Source organism: Limulus polyphemus, unplaced genomic scaffold, assembly GCF_000517525.1.
Source record: "Limulus polyphemus unplaced genomic scaffold, Limulus_polyphemus-2.1.2 Scaffold3230, whole genome shotgun sequence".
NCBI classification, from domain to species: domain Eukaryota; kingdom Metazoa; phylum Arthropoda; class Merostomata; order Xiphosura; family Limulidae; genus Limulus; species Limulus polyphemus.
In genome coordinates this window covers 84,265-103,746 of record NW_013668840.1, presented here as the reverse complement: position 1 = coordinate 103,746, position 19,482 = coordinate 84,265, and the positions used below count along the sequence as shown (strand labels likewise).

Below are 19,482 nucleotides of genomic sequence, written 5' to 3'. Positions count from 1 at the left end.
CAGTCATTCCAAAAATGTCACATTCATTACTAAAAGCTGAAAGGCTTTCATGTACTGATAATTAATGTTCATTGCATAGATAATTCTGGTGACTTTAACAAAGAGTTGAAAGAAAAAAAGAATCTAAAAATTTGTCTTAAAATACTGCTAGAATAATTACCAGGCAACCAGTTTCAATGTAAACTTTTATTAAACCTATAGAGAACAGCAAGAATTATAATAAAAAAAATCCACTAATACACTGTGAATATAAACTGTTTATTAGTAGGCAATGTATTAGAGTACAAAATGAAATCTGTGTTTCAAATGTTTACAGAAAACAATTTCTGAAGCACAATACACACAATTTAACATAAGACAACTACCAGCATGTTATATAAAAACATACATCCAGTCCCAATTTTAAATACACTTGAATGCAGGAAAAAAGCTATCTAAAACACCACATCCCATTATAACTAGTAACTACTTATGTTCCTAAAAGCATGTAACTTGAACCTTTTCACCAGTTCAGATCCTACAATGCTAATAATACTAAACATAACTGCTCTGACTTATAAGAATGCCCCAATTTTTATTGTTTGTTAAACAATGACTTAAGAAATAATTCAGTCCCAGCTATACCTTAATTTTTTCATTTCTTCCCTGATAAGGTTGTCAAGCATTAAGTCTTTGTCATAACCTTCATGTATATCTTCTCCTAATGTTCGAGCAGCAAAAGAAGTGTGAGGAGAAGGAAGAAGTTGAAGTGCTGTTGATAATGGCACAACATGCAACAGCTCTCCTTGATGACTCAGAAGACCTAAAGATTCTAAAAATTCAACAGCTTCTTCAGATTCAAATTCTACTTTTGCAGCCAGCTTTTTAAGAACCCACGCTTCTATCTGTTTCTCAAGCAGACCTTGAGTAATCCCACCTGTAAATAACATGTTGACATTGTAGTGCTTTTTTCATCTGGGGACACCTTTGTGGTCATAAAGGTTACTCTGAATGACCTTTTCATTATTGCACTTGTCTTGGTCTCTCTTTTGTTTCTTTTTTATTACTATAAGACAAATCTACCGACTGACCTTGTTTGTATCATAGATGGACCAAGACAAGCACAATGACAAAGTGGTCATTCAGAGTGACCTTTATGATCACAAAGTTATCCTCATATTTCAACCCTCCTCATTTATATTGCTTACGTTTAGATATTTCATGAAATACTGCACAAAGAGTTTTTCTTTTAAAAACTGGTTCTAACACTTAAGACTATCTTCCCCCTTTTTCCCAGAAATAATATTCAAACAGAATCATAATATACATGAAATTCTCTTACAGAGTGGTCAAACATGCTAAAATTGTTTTTTTTTATATAGTAATTCTTATTTCCACATGCTAAAATATTTTTTGGAATAACAACACTCAAGCTGGACAAAATATGAATATCCATTAATTTGCTTCTGCTCATCCAATTCACTTGAAAGTGGTGTCAAAAAAACAAACAAAACAACCATTCTTTGTGTGTCTGATCCTGAAATTTGGTAACTGATCTTTTCAGTCCTCGATTAGTATTTATTACCTGAGATGGGTGTCATTACAGACGATGTGATACATCTGAAATATGCCTATATTATACATTTACACTTGCTTGACACCAAGTCAGACTTTATTTATCAATTATAAAATTTCTTTAAATATTTTGCACTTGTTAACAAATATGCTGTTTATATCATTAACCTTTCACTGTGTTTATATCCTGTGTGGAACTTTTGATAATTTTGTTATAATGCTGCAGTTTTTGCTACATAGCTTCAATGCAACTAAAACAGGCTGTTTATGACTTCATGTAGGATCCCTCCTTTTGTGAATGAAATGTTCATTCATGTTATGCTAACACTCAAAAATTGCTTGTGTGAAATTTTTAGAGCTATTGCTTCCAGTTATGTAATATACAGCTGCAAAACAAAAGTTCTGTAAAAGCACATTATCCTGCTATGATATGCAGTAGTGACCTACACAACATGTATCCATTAGAAACCTTGGGGATTATTCTCCTGGAATACATTATATGCATAGCCAAGGAAACAGTATCTGTGAAAGGATGCAATGATATAGGGAAATATGGTTGATTATACTGCAGATTTTATGGAACAACACACACATAGAAACAGATATCATGCTGTACGGCCAGGGCTTGAAATTAGCGGGGGCCTGGAGCCAATGGCACCAAAAAATCTTAGAAGGCCCGTAAAAAGTGTTTGCTAAGTAACCAGTGTGGCCCTTTAAAATCAAAAGATCTATTAAAAGTTTAACCCCACATAAATTGGTCTAAGGGTTTCTTAACCAAGCAGAACTTACGACAAACCATGAATGAACCTTCCAAAATTTATGAACACTCGTCAGTCGTACAATCCACAAACGTCACTCTGAATGACCGTGTATTCAAAGTAAATGCACTTTCCTTAATAAGAATGCCATCACTTTGTTCAATATTCAGACTTTTTTGTATCAGTGTAATAGAATTGATATCCAAAATTTCATTTATAAAATTTGAAATATAGAGTGATTATTTGAAATTTTATAAAAGTAACAACTGTTTTTAATCAGAATGCTATTTTTTAACTTTTTATATATGACACCAAGCCTGCATCAAGGCTCACATATTTGAAAGATGTTCACTTTTCAAAAACATGCAAGTAAAAATTGCAAACTTGTAAGTTGTTTGGAGAACTTACCTTACTGCATGTACAGTACTGCACTAGCCCAAAAAAATAACAAAAAATTACAATATAAAATTACTGTTTTACCGATCCTGTCACAATCAGAAATTACCGATTGTCGATAATTATAGTGCACAATCGACCCAATTCCGATCATGTACAGTAAAGTTGACAATTTAACCTTAAAAATTGTAATGACTACATATTCCCTACAGAAAAAAAAAGGGGCAACGAAGTGAAACAAGCCAGTATGGTTTAAGAGGTCATATTAAGGATAAACATAATAAATTCAAGAAATTTAAAGTTACTGGAATTAATAAGGACTTAGAGGACGATAGGAAATCAAAAGGGGTGGTTAAAAAGGAGTTAAAAGGGCAAAAACTGTATGTGAAAGAGGGCTGGCTGAGAGAGTTAAAGCAAACAATAAGGAAGTCTTTAGGTATATAATGGGTAAGCAAAATGACTTATGAGATGGTAAGCTTATTAAATTATATGTTCTCTTCAGATTTTATGAAGGAAAATACAAGTATTATGCCTCAACCAGAGCACTTAATGTATGGGGAAAATACTGATGTAAAAGATATCGTTTTAAGTTCTGAAATTGTAAGAGAAAAGTTGGGAAACCTCAAAATTGATAAATCCCTTGGCCCAAACAACTTTTATCCCAGAGTTTTAAAGGAACTTAAAGATTTTATTTCTGAACCATTAGCTAATATTTTTCTATAGGTCATTTAGTTGTGGAAGAGTATTAGAAGATTGGAAGTTGGCTAATGTTAGTCTAATATTTAAAAGGGGTGATAAACATTGTCCATGCAATTATAGGGCAGTTACATCAGTAGTTGGAAAGGTGTTGGAGAATGAGATTAAAGATGTGTTGCAGACTCACTTAAAGTAGGTTGATATAGTGTCAAAGAGCCAGCATGGTTTCACTAAGGGAAAGTCTTGTTTAACAAATCCTCTGACATTCTTTGAGGATGTTACTGCAAGAGTGGATGAAGGAAATAGTGTGGATCTGGTTTACCTTGATTTTCACAAAGTGTTTGATAAGGTGCCTCACAAAAGACTTGTTACAAAAAAATTAAATCTGTGGATGTGGGGGAAAGGTTATTAAATTGGATAGAAAATTGGCTCAAGAGTAGAAAGCAGAGAGTAGTAATAAATGGAGTTATATTTTTGGAATTTTTGCTGTTTGTAATTTATATTAATGATATTGACTCTGGAATGACTAACAAAATTTTGAAGTTTCCAGATGATATTAAGATTTTTAGGGTGGCTAACTGTACCAAAGATGTTGTAGACTTATAGGGAGATTTAAATCATTTGATGCATTGGGCAGATATGTGGTAAACAATGTTTAACTACCCAAAACATAAGGTGATGCATGTAGCTTTTCACAATTCAAATTATTGTTATGATTTAAATGGGATTACATTAAATACTGTGGTTGAAGAAAAATATTTTGGTGTTGTGATCAAAAAATCACTGAAGTCATCTAAACATAGCTGGCAATGGGGCTAATAGGATTTTGGGTAGCTTCTATAGAAATATTTAATATAAGACAAGGAATATTATTCTTTCACTGTATACATCATATGTAAGGCCTCATTTATAGTACTGTGTACAGTTTTGGGTTCCCTTCCTCAAGAAGGACATTTAATTGTTGGACAAGGTTCAGAGAAGAGCCACTAGGATGATACCTGGGATGGTGGGATTGTCCTATGAGGAGAGATTAAAATCTATAAACTTGTTTTCTCTGGAGAGGAGATTTGATTGAGTTGTTTATGATTATTAAGAGTATTGATATAGATCTATCATACGTTTTTGTGTTTAGCAGTGAAAATAATAGGACTAGAGGTCATAAGTTCAAATTTTGACAGTGTAGGAGTTGTCTGAAGTTTAAACAGTAATACTTTTCAAACAGGGTGGTTAGCTTTTGCAATGAGCTGCCTTCAAGGGTGGTGGGGACAGAAAATTTAACTGAGTTCAAGACAAGATTGGATGAATACATGAGTAGTAAGGGGTTATAGATGGGAGCTGGAAGGGACATCCTTGATGGGCTGATAAGCTCCTTTTTGTCCCTTTAACATTTTATGGATGCATTTTGAAGCTTCATTAAATTTTAAATGGTTGAAATTATTAATAAATGTGCCATTCAAAAAAAAATAAATCCCAATCTCTTTTCCATTTTTTATTTGAACGAATGAAACATAAAAATGGGGACTGACCCTGTGGCTAGTACATGATCGACCATTGTGAAAGACAAATTGTTGAGGTTCCTTGCCTAAATTCATCATTCATTTCAGCCATAATGTTGAAGACTTTTGCTATCACTCTACACATTTGAACTAAACCACTTTCTAATTCCAGCTAAAGGTCAAATAAAGTAACTGCGTTTGAAAGTTTTCATTCATAAAGGGCAGAACCTTCAAATAGGTTGTTGAAATATTTTTTATTAAATTGGCCTTATCTGAAAGTGATCCTAATTGTATCTTTATTGCATATGTAATGACAAACTTTCCAATCTTAAAAGAAAGAAAAAAGAAATGACAACTTTAAATACATTATGATAAAGAAGTCCCACATCATGCTGATTGAATTATTAAAAATTTATCACCTCCTTGGCTCGAGACATGCTTTCATTGAATGTGGTTCAAATCTCAGCATTTATACTGTGTCACTTTTGACATTTGTTTAAAATCACAAAATATTAGGTTTTACTATACATAAAGATGTATACTCTCACCTGTTAGTTACAGGTGAAACAAGCAGTCTGTTACGACAATTGCCTACCTTTGTGATTCTTGTTTTAAAAATTTAATTCCTACTCGAAAAACCCAAAATATCTAGTTTCTCTCATTCAGAAGCAATCCAGCCAATCAGCAATCATGTTTGTCGAGCCACAATTGGCTTTAAAATAACTTCTTAGAACTATACATATCAAGACACACTGTATTTTGTCGTGCAGCCAAAACAACCTACAGGACACAGGAGTGATAGTTTAGCAATTTTACACTTTCTTCGCTCAGACTGTGGTAATCCAAACTATCACATATTTTCAGTGGATGTGCCATACAGGACCCTTACTTCACATACCAAATTTCAAGGAAATCCATTAAGAAATACACAATATATAAAATCTCCATTTCTTCCATTTTTTTTTCGCATGGAAAATACGGAAACTTTATTTGATTGAAAAACATACTTAACTTTTATGGATTTTTTTCAAATAGATAGATCTTTACAAACTACAATTAGATGTCAAATTTGGTCTAAATGTAAGCCACATTTGCAAAGTTATCCAACAAAAACTGCTCAATTTGACCAAAAGTTTTGTGAATGCCTATGTAAAAATCATGTGAGCTATTGGTCTAAGCTTTTTACTACAGCTACACCTAAGAGTAAAAGTGCATCCTTTTTAGTTTTTCATCATTCGGATGGAAAACAGCTGATTTAGAGCAGCTAAGCTACAGGGTGAAAGCACGTGCAGATACATAAGTGTTGGTTAGGCCAAGCAAGCTAAATTAGCAGTTTATACCTCAAGTTTTCGAAAGAATCATGTGGACTGTTATTATTCATTGCCATCTTTTAAGCACAAGTTTGCTAAATTTTATGAAATTCTCCTGATTAAAGAGCTTTAGCATCACGTGATATTAGCTTAAGCAATTACCATAAAGAATGATGCTTGATTCCACGGTGTTATGATAAAGGAAATTATTAACACTGTTTTAGAGAGGAAAAACTACCACCATATATTTTAAAGAATTTGATTGGTACTGTAAAGTATAGGTCTATTCTGAATAATAGGGTTGCGATCCTAAAGCTAATGTTGGTTAGTATTGAATATTGATAAAAAGTCATGATATTTAATCAAAAATACCTTAGCTGTGAAAAAAAGGTGTGACCGAAAAAGGATAGAGCATGTGACTTAAGGGAATGAAATCAAAATTGGTGGCCAAACTGGTAGCTAACCTTATAGCATTGATAATAATCTTACAGCAAATATTCATTCATTAGTTAGCCAGGTCAAATACTTTGTTTTACCCACCATCATGCCTCAAGCTGAACAGAAAACATGGCCTGGTGAGCTAATGAATGAATATTTGCTGTATAATTTTTATCAATGCTATAAGTGTAGCTATCAATTTGGTGACTAATTTTGATTTCATTACTTTAACTCACACACTCAATCCTTTTTTGACCACACCTTTTTTTTCACACTCAAGGTGTTTTTGATTAGATTCATAAATAACAGGACTGTCAAATGATGAAATGGAATGTTCCATAGCTGTCCAATTGGTTAGTTATTTTGTAAGTATTTGTATCTATCTGTTTACCACTTTCAACTTATAGTGACATCTCCGACAGTGACATGCACAATTCAAACAATCAACATAACTCCCCTACTGGAAAGTAATGGAACATTCCAAATTTCCAATCACTTTTGTTATGCGCTCTTTTGGCAACCTCCACAAACAATGAGCTAATATACAGTATGGTACTAATGGAGAGGCACATGGTGTATCATCCTGAGGACTTAATATGGAACAAAAGTTACTATTATACCATGCTTTAGAGAGAAATTAAAGATCTTATATGAAATCAAAATAATTTAAGTGGTCAGAAACAAAATTAAATGGTTTGACTTGCATTTTTTTTTGATGAAATACGAGTTCAGAACAAAATAAATTGAGATATGTTGATATCTTTAATTTCCCTTCAATTTACGTAACATCCACTACTTTTCTGATAACTTCCACTATAGAGTACATTTTACAATGAGCTATAGGATTGGCCCCTAAGAATGCATGTTTTGGGGACACAGCTGTCTCCCTAAAAAAAAAGTTAAGCATGAGCCCTGTGTAAGGCTATGGCATAATGCAGTGAAATGGTTAAACAAAATTGATCTTTTAATTCTTTGCTAATATAAATAGGTAATCTACATTGTGTCCAACTATGTATAACAAAGCATTTAACATGCCAACCACTGTAAATGTGAATTAAGAAGTCAATAGAAAAAAATAAATGCTTTAATTCAAATTTTTTGAAGAGAAAACCAAATAAAACTGAAGTTTTTCAAGGTAACATTTCCATCTACAACATTTAAATTGAAAGATCACTAACACTAAAATAACTGCTTTTTACTTATATTCAGTGTATAATTATCCAAACTTACTCAATACACAAGAAAAATTAATGTAAATCAAGTATTTAATACAAAGGCATATTTCATAATAACATACAAATAAAACAGTCATCATTTCAGGTTACACTAGATTTACTCCACATTACAATTCACTCTGAAACCAAAACCATAATAAGCAGAACTCACCTAATTCTTCAGGTTTTTGCTTTTGACTTGGTTTGATTTTAACAGATGGTGGACGTTCCACCAACAGGAAAGTATAGGCCAACAAAACCTCCTTAAAGAACTCATCTTCTGCTCGATCTTTCAGCAGTGTTAAAAGTCCACGATTATTGGAAATGTTCTTGAAATAAAGAATTCTGTTCATGTCGGCTATATGTTTTGTTTTTCTTTTTGTAAACATCAGCCACGTGCGAGCAGCAACTAATGCACTCAGTGCTGCTATACCAACTGTCCATTGAATCTGGAATCCTGCAAGGTAGGTGACAATTTTAGCTAGGATACCTAGACCACTGGCAGAGAGTGATGTTGTCAAGACTGTTTTTTGAAAGTCTGACATGTGAACTTTACCTTCGGGTAATAGCTGCTCTAGTGTATGCACTGGAATGTCTCGAAATCCTTTCAAAAAGAGCTTGTGGTCAGTTCTCAGACGAACAGCAACCACCACTCGCTTGTAAAACTGTAGAGGTTTTGGGCGCTTGACCTTCTGTTTGTACCTTTCAAGAAACTGAGGAACTTTCAACTGCATCAATAAACCTGTTATTTTTTGATGCCAAGAAAGTGGAATTGTAGGTAATTCCTTACCAAGAGTCCAGAATCTCAGAACAGCATACTTAGCTGTATCAACTTTTACCTAAAAATCAGTGAAAGTAAGTAATCTCAATCATACATCACCATAACATTTACATTTCAATTCCTACTTTTCAAATTAATAGTTTTGCAGTATTATTGCTATAAAATTGCCTAAATGACATTGACTATTTTAAGAATATCTATAATAATCTTCCCCTTGTAATTATGTGAAGACTGTTTCTTTAATTAATGTGAGAATATATTTTTCAGCAAATATCCAACTGAAAATCAGTAATGAGTTGAACTTAGTGAATATTAAGATAACTTTTAACCATCAATATGCAGAAACTTGTTCTTCAATCATTAGAAATAACAATAGTTTAATTAAATACAATTTTGTTAGGAACAGCATTCTTCACTCATTGAAATAACAGTAGTTTAATTAAACACAGTTTAGTTAGTAACAGCATTCTTCACTCATTAGAAATAACAGTAGTTTCATTTATATTAACTCTATTGAGATGGGGTTGGCTCTTCTGTGCATGTCCCAACCTTTTATAGAGTTATGTTAAGAACCTGCTAAAACAACTTTATTATTGATATATATCATTATAGTAAGTATCACTATGTAGTATATAATTCACATTTTCATATAACCTAATTTTAACTTTTTAATTTCAAATTAAAATATTTTAAAACATTGTCAGTTTTCACTTTTGTTGTCACATGATGTGCGAGTTGTCATACTTTTCCTCCTTTAAGTTGTTATAACTCCAAAAGCCCAACATATACACTGTATATTATATTCTAGACACAATCTATAAACAATTTCAAAATTCCAATACTGTTTAATTGTCCCAATTTCTCCCTTTAGTGAAATATCAATAAATTTGCACAACCCATGACAGAAGCCTCACCCATCTGTCCTTCACTTTCAAGGTAGTTTTTAAAATCATGTTATCTTATTTGATGTACTTGTTAATTAATAATAGAGAACTTATTCTTAATTTTAAGCTTGCAATTGTCCTTTTGAAATTGACAGCAATATTTGTCAACAAGACATCTTGATTGTGTAATTTGGCTGCAAGTGAAGTTGGCACTCACAATATTTAACAAATTTTATAACCTAGTTAAATCACAGTTATATATACAGTTAAGTTATAGTTGGTTTTGGACATTCTAATTTAGTGAATTACTTATGTTTTAAAATGCATATTTGAATGATGAAATATTTTGTTTTTGGGCAAAAAGCTAGGAAAATTTTTAACAAGACTTATCTTGCTAAGCAATGAGTGCAGTATGCAAACGTATGTGAATCTGGTAACATGTTCCTCTTGTGATACGTTTGTTTCACTAATGAATAAACTGTATGCCATACAAGCCAGGCACTAAAACTATAAAATTAAAACTAAATTATATGTGCAAAGGTAAACAGTTAAAATTGGGAATAACGTGAATTTCAATCATGGAAACAAATTAATTATGGAAAAAAAAAGAAAAAAGGTTTGATTTCATAATATTTTAAATTTCCTTTCAGTTTCATTATGTACTGATGACTCAGCTATATCACTATAAAATATAAACTTTTACCATATAAAAACTTTTGCTATTCACTTAGGTTCTAGAGGTTATGCAAATTAGTATGAAAACTGTAAGATGAAAAGAAGTATTTATATTCTTTGCATGAAAATCACCCTGTACTCAGAATAATCAGTCTCTCAGTCAGACTGACTCTTGTAGAAACATTTTTTTTAGTAAAAAGACTGATTTTCTTTGAACAACATACTTTTCACATTTACCAAAAATTAGCCAAATGTCTTTAAGATGCACTTAGTACATTCTCAATAATAGTAAACACTGCTACGTACAGCTTCACAGAAACAGGTTGAGTGGACAGTATTTTTTCACCCATTGGAAATAACATTTATTTCATTCTACACAGTTTAGCCAGTAACAGCATTATTCATCCATTAAGACATAACAGTGGTAACAGTAACTAAATTAAAGACTTCATGCACTATTATGAGTTTTTTTCTATCACTATTGTTAATCTAATAGACAAATTATTTTTAATATAACTTAGGTTAAAAATCTAAAAGTGGAAAGAGCACAACGAAGTGGTTTTTGTGGTTGATAAAGTATGTGAAAATTCCTACATTAGCTAGGCTTTGGCTAAAGGTAAAATGAAAGTTTTAAGAATAACAAACATGCAAGTTTGACTGAAGGATAGATATACAGTCAGTTTTCCAGTGAGGGCCTACTGTCAAAGAAAGTAACCTGATGAAACCAAACAGAGGCTTAATATGGACATTTTCAGTCTGTTACTGACTACTTGGAAAAGCTATTGTTATGTCCTCAACTAAATGTTTGGTAACTGTCAAGGAAGATCTTTCCTAGTTCACAATCACAAAAGGACCATATTATAGTTAAAATTCATTGTGAAAATTGTTAGAAGTATTTAATAATCTACTGTCAAAGAGCACAGGTGTTTACTTCTGTGCACAAAGCTTATCTTTCCTATATAAGTAAGCATATTAGAAATTTTGTTTAAGAAAATAATTGTGATATCAATATGTGTCACCAAACCTTCTCCCCACTAAAACCAAACTTGCTACCTCATCAAGGCTATATCCTTTAATAACTGTGTAGCTACCCCAGGAAATCTATATCTTTCCACTGCAAATCTGCATCTTTTCACATCTCTCTAGCTACCTCAGAAAAGCTATATATTTTCCTACCTATGTAGCTACTCCAGCAAAGCTACATCTTTCATATCTCTGTAGCTACCCCAGCAAAGCTGCATCTTTTCACATCTCTGTAGCTACATCAGAAAAGCTATATATTTTCCTACCTATGTAGCTACTCCAACAAAGCTACATCTTTCATATCTCTGTAGCTACCCCAGCAAAGCTGCATCTTTTCACATCTCTGTAGCTACATCAGAAAAGCTATATCTTTTTGATAATTATGTAGCTACTTCAGCAAAGCTATATTTTTTATATACTTGTGTAGCAACCTCAGCAAAGTTATATTTTTTTGTACCTGTGTAGCTACTTCAGGAAAGCTATATCCTTTCCTACCTATATATAACTAACATAAATCATCAAACCCACCAATCTGATAAGAAATGAAATGTCTTACAATTACCTTCACTCCTGTTCCAGTTTGATGTTCTTCGAGAGCAGCCTGTACAATATGACCAGGAAGTTCATAGAAATTAGCTTTTTCCATGATGATAGCTAGCCTTTGGAGTAACCAGAATTCTTGGTCAAGACGATCATGAAGTGGGACGTGCTTGGTGCTAACAGTGTCTCTGTCAGGATTTAGAGAGTCAAAAAGACCCTGAAGAAAAAATAAAGAGTGCTCTTAAAAATTATTAATCCAATTTGTATCATTAAGTATTGTAGTACTTAATAGTAAGGATCATGATGAAACAAGATGGTAGCCATAAAAATTGCTCGCTTAAAACCATCTTTTAAAATGTCTGAATATTGAGTATTTCACAGTCTTGGTTGAGCAAAACTAAAGCTTATTGTATTGTATGTATAAAGCCACCTAAATTGTTATATACATGTTTGTGGAGTGAATCAAAAATTTCACTATTTCAACAAATTTTCACCTAAGTGACTTTTCCAGAAAAGTGTACAGAAATACTCATGCAATTTTGACCTGATTTTTGCTGTTATCTGACTGGAATACTATCCAACTGAGTCAGATAAGTATTCTCAGATATACAAATCTGATAACTGACAAAATCATACCATCTTTATAAAACTGAAAGAAAAACTTAACGAGTAAAAAGAAAATCCAGCTACTTACCTTTAACTCCTGAACAAGACCCTGATAACGATTGACAGCAATTCCATCCAAGGCTAAAGCTAATTGTTCCATCAGTTTCCTTTCCTCTTGTGAGAAAAAGTCTTCCTCCAGCAAATGGCGAACCAGAGAATGACTTGTAAGGGGTATGAAGTAATCTCTGCACATAATAAGAACAAACATGCACAAGTCAGAAGCCTATGCAGCTCTTTTAGATTTATTCAGTTCCTTTTATACATTGCATTCTGTAACAGGCGGAAATATAAAATTACTCAACAGATATACTTTGCAAGATAGAAACCCTAACAAGAAACTGTTGGTAATCTGAGGGTTAAAAATGTAAGAAAAACTTAACAAGAGAAGGTTATTTAAGCCCAACAAAGTTACCCTTCAGTCTATCAAAAAAAAAATAATCAATACACAAACTGAAAACTAAGTCTTTTTATATCCATATACCTATTCACAAAAATTAAGAGAAGTTAAAGTGACATATTAGTTTACACCACCAAGCACATCATTCTCATTTTAAATTTTTATACCATAATTATAACCAAAAAATAACTTTGCTAAAGAACAACCAGATATGATTTCCTAATGACATTTCCAGTAGTTTTTTACCACCCACAAGCAGATTACCCAACTCTCTAGCAATTTTAAACATTTAAAAAAGGTGGGTGCAAGCTTACAGAACGTGACTGAACAATTAAGAGATGTTTCATAAACTCTTGTTCCCCACACCTGAAGTTTAATTATGTAACAATTACCAACTCCAAAAGGATGCATTAATTACAGGGAAGCAACTCATAATGTTTCCCATAATACCTCAAATGCAGAATACTTCATTCAACCTTGCACCTGCCCCTTTAACAAATGTAACCTCTACATCTTTTATGCCCCATGTCACCTCTATACATTTTATGCCCCAGTGGAAATGAATCCAAACCTTCACTGAACCAAGTACCATTGTACTTTGTAGTAGCTCTCATTTTTTACAACATGTTGATATTCTTACTGGAGAAAGAAACCCAAAACTGCACACAGCATTCAAAATGAAGCTTCACCACAGTCTATACTGCTGCAACAACTTTTTTTACTCCCAAATGAAAAACTTCCTGAGGATGCTATTAACTTGTTAATCCTACATAACATGTCCTTCACTTTAAAGAAGTTAAATGAGAGCAAAACATATAAAAAAATGCATTCTCAAACAAGTATGAAATACTGACAGAAGCTATATTGTCATTTAAACACCGATATTTTTGGTCATTCTGATACCTCTAAAAAAAACAGTTTTGTCTCCAGTACTGAAATGTTGTACCTCGTCTCATCATCATCAACTAGTTCTTCTATTTCTTTCATCAATTCAACTGTTCTTAAAGTTACTGTTGATTGCTGAGTTTTTTTATCCATATTCTGAGAGTGTGTGACATTGTTCATCAGTATAGTTGATGTTGCTAAACATCTCTGGCTGAATAAATTGGTCACCTTAGTATGCGATGCATTTCTGAGAGTCCACTTACATATCTGAAAATAACAAGTATATTAGATTCCCCTCAACAAATTCTACTGATGTGCCTCTAAAAGAATCAAAATTTAAAAACTGAAGCAAAGCTACACATAGTGATATATGCAGAAACATTTAACTGGTTATTGCAAGCTTCAGTTATTACATAAATTTACCTGGTTATTAAAAGCTTCAGACTTAAAACAAATTAAACTGTTTATTTCAAGATTCAGTTATTACATAAAAATTTAACTAGTTATTGCAAAATTGAGATTATTATACAAATTTTAATTGGTTACTGCAAGCTTCCGATATTACACAAGTTAAAATGATTAATTAAAAGCTTCAGTTATAACACAAATTTAACTGGTAATTACAGGTTTTATGTACTTTTGCACACATTTGAAGTATAATTTAAAAAGGTTTTATAATAAAAAATTTAAAAAAATGATAGAAAAAAAAGATGAAAAAGTGTTTAGACCTAAGCTTCACAACTGTCCAGAAATGTTAAATCAACTAATTGTTTAGCTAATGTTAGTACACTATATTTAACAAGCTTCTTAATTTTATCAAGTGTTAGTACAAGTAAAGCAGTTACCCTAAAGTTATCTCTGCTTATAATATGAATATTTATTGAGAATAGTTACCAAGCCTCAAAATAAATTCTGCTACTTTAATGAAATGTATAACCACAAGAATAAAGTGGAGAAATCTCTGTTCTATAATCTTCTGTTACTATAAGTATCAGTAAATATTACTTGTAGGGTTAACTAATACATTTGTACTCAGAATGTAGATGTTAATGAAACAGGTTTTCTACAACAGAGTTGTTTACAATAAAGCTTAAATTTTAAAATTACATCCAGCATCTCTTAGATTTACATTAATAAAACCTACATCAATACCAGGTGTGAAGGCTAAAAAAAATAAACAGGAAACGAGGGTTATACATCATACATGAACATTCTTTACTTGTTTAAGTGGTTTTGGTGGAGAAAAAAAATCTATAATTCCTTATTTTTCCTAATGTAACACAATACAAAAATTACCAAGTCTTAAAGATATATTACCTTTGGACATCAATTATTTTACCTTTCATTTCAGATTAATACTTTAAAAAATGTATTTTAAAACTCTGTTCTTGCTCTATTCATCACTAGAGAGTGAATATCTCCAGTCTAATGGTAGTGTTATATTATGAAAAGAAAAGCTGACATATTATGATGTTCCAAGTTGCGTATGGTACTAGGACATAAACATCAGCCTAACCTGTTAGAAAAATAAAACTATTTGATTGAAGCCTAGCCTGTAGATAAAAGTGTAGGGTAGGAAGAAAATATAAAAGTAGTTTAATGGGCATGCTAAACTGTTACTACTGTAATGCTAGAAGTCTAAGAAATAAAATAGATGACTTTAGAGCACTAGTCAAACAGAAGATTTTTTGATATAATGGGAATAACTGAAACTTGGTTTAAATGTAGACAACTTTGATGAGAGAAATTTCTTTGAAATAAGGTTTATAGGTTATTTAATAGGAAAAGAGTACTAAAAAGAGGGAGGAGTAGTGGCCTACTATGTAAAATGTGAGTTACATCCTGTTCAAGATAAAGATACCAAATATATATAATAGCAATGAGGTTGTATCTATTTGGGTTTCTATTAGTGAATATAAACAGTAGAAGGCTTTTAGTTGGAATTTTTTATACAGACTACCAGATGAAATTGATGAAAAACTCTACAGTGAGCTTAAGATTTCAGCAGTTGACAAGGTCATAATTATGGGGGATTTCAATTTCTTCCATATAGATTGGGAAACCATGAGAGAGACAGGTTATTAGAAACTGTTCAGGATGGTTTCTTCACCAATTGGTTAGGGAACTTATGAGGAACAAAGCCATTTTAAATTTATTGTTTACTTTGTTAACTTCTAGTACAGAAATGGTTAAGAAGGTAGAGATTGGAGAACATCTGGGTGCAAGTAACCACTGCTTTATTAGGTTTAATGTTTTAATGCTTAGGAAGATCAAGAATAATCAGACTTTTGTTAAGATTTTCAAAACACCAAATTTTGAAGGATGTGACAAAAAGTATCTGTTGTGAATTACGCAACTGAATTAACTGAATGTACTGATAAAATGTGGAAAATGTTTTAAATAATGTTTTTTAATATTCAATATAGACATGTTTGTTATACATAAAACATAAAGGGGGCTTCAAACAAAAAACCAGCTTGTTTCACAAAGTATGTAAAGGATAAAATTAAGGAAAAGATTAATAAACTGAAGAAGTTTAAATTGACTATTACCATGGGAGACTTTGAGGATTATAGAAGATCAAGAGAGTTGGTCAAACAGAAAATTAGGAAACACAAAAAAGCATATGAAAAAAGGTTGACTGAAAATGTAAAAATTAACAGTGCAGAGATGTATGAGGCAAATTAAAATGAGGGGGGGGGGTGATATGATTTGTTGGACTGAGCAAAGCAAGGGAATGTGTGCCACAGGCCCACCCATTACAGTTAGGGTCCAGGGATCACCCTAGAGTCCTGGAAGATCTTGTGTTCTGAATTAAGTTTTCTTGACAATAAGTTTCCTCATTTTGATGCATTTTTACTGGTACAGATTGAAAAATGTGTGGGAAGAGGGGGTTGGGCTCCTCCTGTAGTAAGGATCTATTTAAATCCAATAAGCAAAATATTAGTAAGGAGTAAGGCCTTTGAAGGATGATAAATGAAGGCTCTATCTGATGATTACAAGCTGGCTACATTATTCTACATTTTCTTCAGTTTTTCTAATGAAGATTTAAGCAATATTTCTCATCCTGAACAATTTTTGGACAGAAACAAGATCAAACAAAATGATCACATTAATTCTGAGCTTGTTAAGAGTAAATTGGGAAGTTCAAAGAGTGATAAGGAACTTAGACCAGATAATATTTCTCCAAAGGTTTTGAAAGAGGTTGAAGACTGGATATGTAAGCCATTTGCTTTTATTTTTTGTAATCACTTGACATTAAGGTTTTGGGTGTTGATGGCTGTGTGATGGATACTGCTGCTTTACCAAAGGATTTAGATCATTTGGTGAGTTGGGCATATAAATAGTAGATGGGTTTTTAATTATAATAAATGCAAGGTAACACATGTAGGTTATCATAATTTGAATTATAAGTATAATTTTTGGTGGGATTAACCTTAACAGTATTATACAAGAAAAAGGATCTTGGCATTTTGGTTCATTATACTGTAATTTATTTAAGCAGTGTGCTATTCCTAGTGGTAGGGCAAATAGGATTTTAAGTTTATGTACAGAAATACTGAACAAAGTCTAAAGAGGCTATAGTTTTATTGTATAGGTTACTGGGTACACCACATTTGAAGTATTGTATTCAGTCTTGGAAAACACAATAAATTGTTGGAATGAATTCAGAGGAGGGCTACTAGGATAACTGGAATGGAAAGGTTGTCATACAAGGATGGGTTAAGATCTCTAAAATTGTTTTCTCTTGAATAAAGAAGAGTTAGTGGGGATCTCATTGAGGTGTTTAAGATTAAGAGAACTCATAATCTTTGCATCATCTTTTTTTGCACTTATGATGAGAATGGTAGAGCTAGGGGACAAAAAATATAAATTTTGATGGGATAGGGATCATCTTCAACTATGATGGTTCTATTTTTCTAACAGGGTGGTTGGCCTTTCTAATAGGCTGCTTTCAGATGTGGTGAGTGCAGGAAATTGAAGAGAGTTTATGGGAAAGTTTGATAAATATTTGAATGACAAGAACTGGCTACATTTTGTTTTTTGTATGTTTAGTTTATTAGATGAAAATCTAGATGGACAGAGGGCATACTGTCCTTAAATTTTATGTTACGTTAAATATTGTCCTTTCATCCAATTTTATTCAGAGTAGCTCAACACAATAGAGAATGTGGATTCATGAGCACTGTTTATTTAAACATTACACACAACACAAGATACAATCTAAGTACACTGGACAAGTGACACTTGTATACTAAGTGGCAAACATTGTGAATCATACTACTAATAATCACATTAACAGGCACCAGTAATGTAAGTGGTATAGCCTATATGATGTTATGTAGACAGCAGCCCTACTCCCATTACTACTGTCTTTATATATCCCCAGTAAAGTATTTATATATGGCAGCTTGGAACATGTGAATTCATTTTTTTTACAATACATATCTCTTTGAATAGAACAAACCAGCAATAAAGACATTGTACAGAATTAATCTCAATATTATTCATCAACATAACGCTGACGTGGCATCATAGTTTGACTTGTACTAGCAGCTATGAAAGAGAGGATTGCTAATAAATTAATAATGTAAGAAGTGGTTAAAACTAGTGAGTACCAGTATTATCATAGATGAATTAAGTTGTCTGTGTAGAAGATTGTTTGCCAATAGATGCCTGCATCTGAAAGAAACAAATAATGCTAAATTGGTTCCTCAGATGTACTTACTTTAAACTGTATTTTTCAAAAAAAAATCAAATTAACCCCCCCCCCCAAACTTGTTTTATAAGGTAACTTTACATTTAAAAAGGGTCAGAACTTTAAACTTATTTTAAAGTTTTTGTATTATGTCACACGTTATTAGAAAGGGATAGAAATGGTGAATTTTCTTTCCCCATGAAAGAATTGTTTATAATCACTAGTGATATTATCTAGTAGTAATACTTAAAACTTCATCATTCATGTGCAGTATGCTTATGTTTGTGATGACAAATATCGATACAAATGTAACATTGTTAGAACGTTGTGTGGCCCAAAATATTTTACGATATCCTCAACAGGACTTAATTATACTAATACTCACTAATAGTAATAGAACTCACTAATACTAATAATATATTATACTTATAAGTTATACTATTACTAGTTATAACTTATAGCTTATAATATGGTTACCTAATGGTAATAATCAATATTATAAGAACTAAAACTAATAACATGAATATTGAAAAAAACATCAATTCAAGTTTACCTGTGCTAAAGGCCGGACGCTGAGACTACATAGTGACATATTTACTTTTTTTTTTTCAACTAGGTTAACCCTAGTTCAGCTTAAGTCTCTTGTAACGGTTACTACTAATACTATAGTAATAGGAATGGGAGCCGAAATTCAAATACTTTTTCTTTCGACGTAAAGAACATACTCTTCATAAATATTAAACTAACTATAGAAAGTTTATGTTGTTATTTTTCCAAAACACCGAGAATGTATTAGGAGTATGAAATTGAAATGTAATAACAATAATATTTGTTATTTACAAATTATAATTTTGGCTTAAACTAATAACATCAATCACACATGAAGTCAACATCCGACCATATCGCGAAGTATCTTAAATGTCATCTGCACTAGTGGTTTTCAATCTGGTTCGCAGGCTCTCTGGCAGGTGGTGCATGGTAAGGCTGCATAATTACAAAAAGAAAGCGACAATATAGTGTATAGGGCCCGGCATGGCCAGGTGGATAAGGCGCTCGACTAGCAATCTGAG

At 32.2% G+C, this 19,482-nt stretch overlaps 1 protein-coding gene across 2 annotated transcripts; it reads right to left on the bottom strand.

The window, feature by feature from the left end:
- Positions 1-242: 242 nt before the first annotated feature.
- Positions 243-19,330, bottom strand: LOC106468942 (transmembrane protein 143-like). 2 transcript variants are annotated; one of them, XM_013929395.2, is made up of 6 exons: positions 18,966-19,330; positions 13,775-13,980; positions 12,460-12,616; positions 11,788-11,982; positions 8,035-8,701; positions 243-916 (listed from the first exon to the last, which is right to left on the bottom strand). In XM_013929395.2, exons 1-6 carry the CDS (start codon positions 19,002-19,004, stop codon positions 609-611), a joined length of 1,572 nt encoding a protein of 523 aa, XP_013784849.1. In that variant the 5' UTR covers positions 19,005-19,330; the 3' UTR covers positions 243-608. The 2 variants fall into 2 exon arrangements, with proteins under 2 accessions (XP_013784849.1, XP_013784850.1); XM_013929396.2 differs by lacking the exon at positions 18,966-19,330 and having other exon boundaries at positions 13,732-13,962.
- Positions 19,331-19,482: the final 152 nt, after the last annotated feature.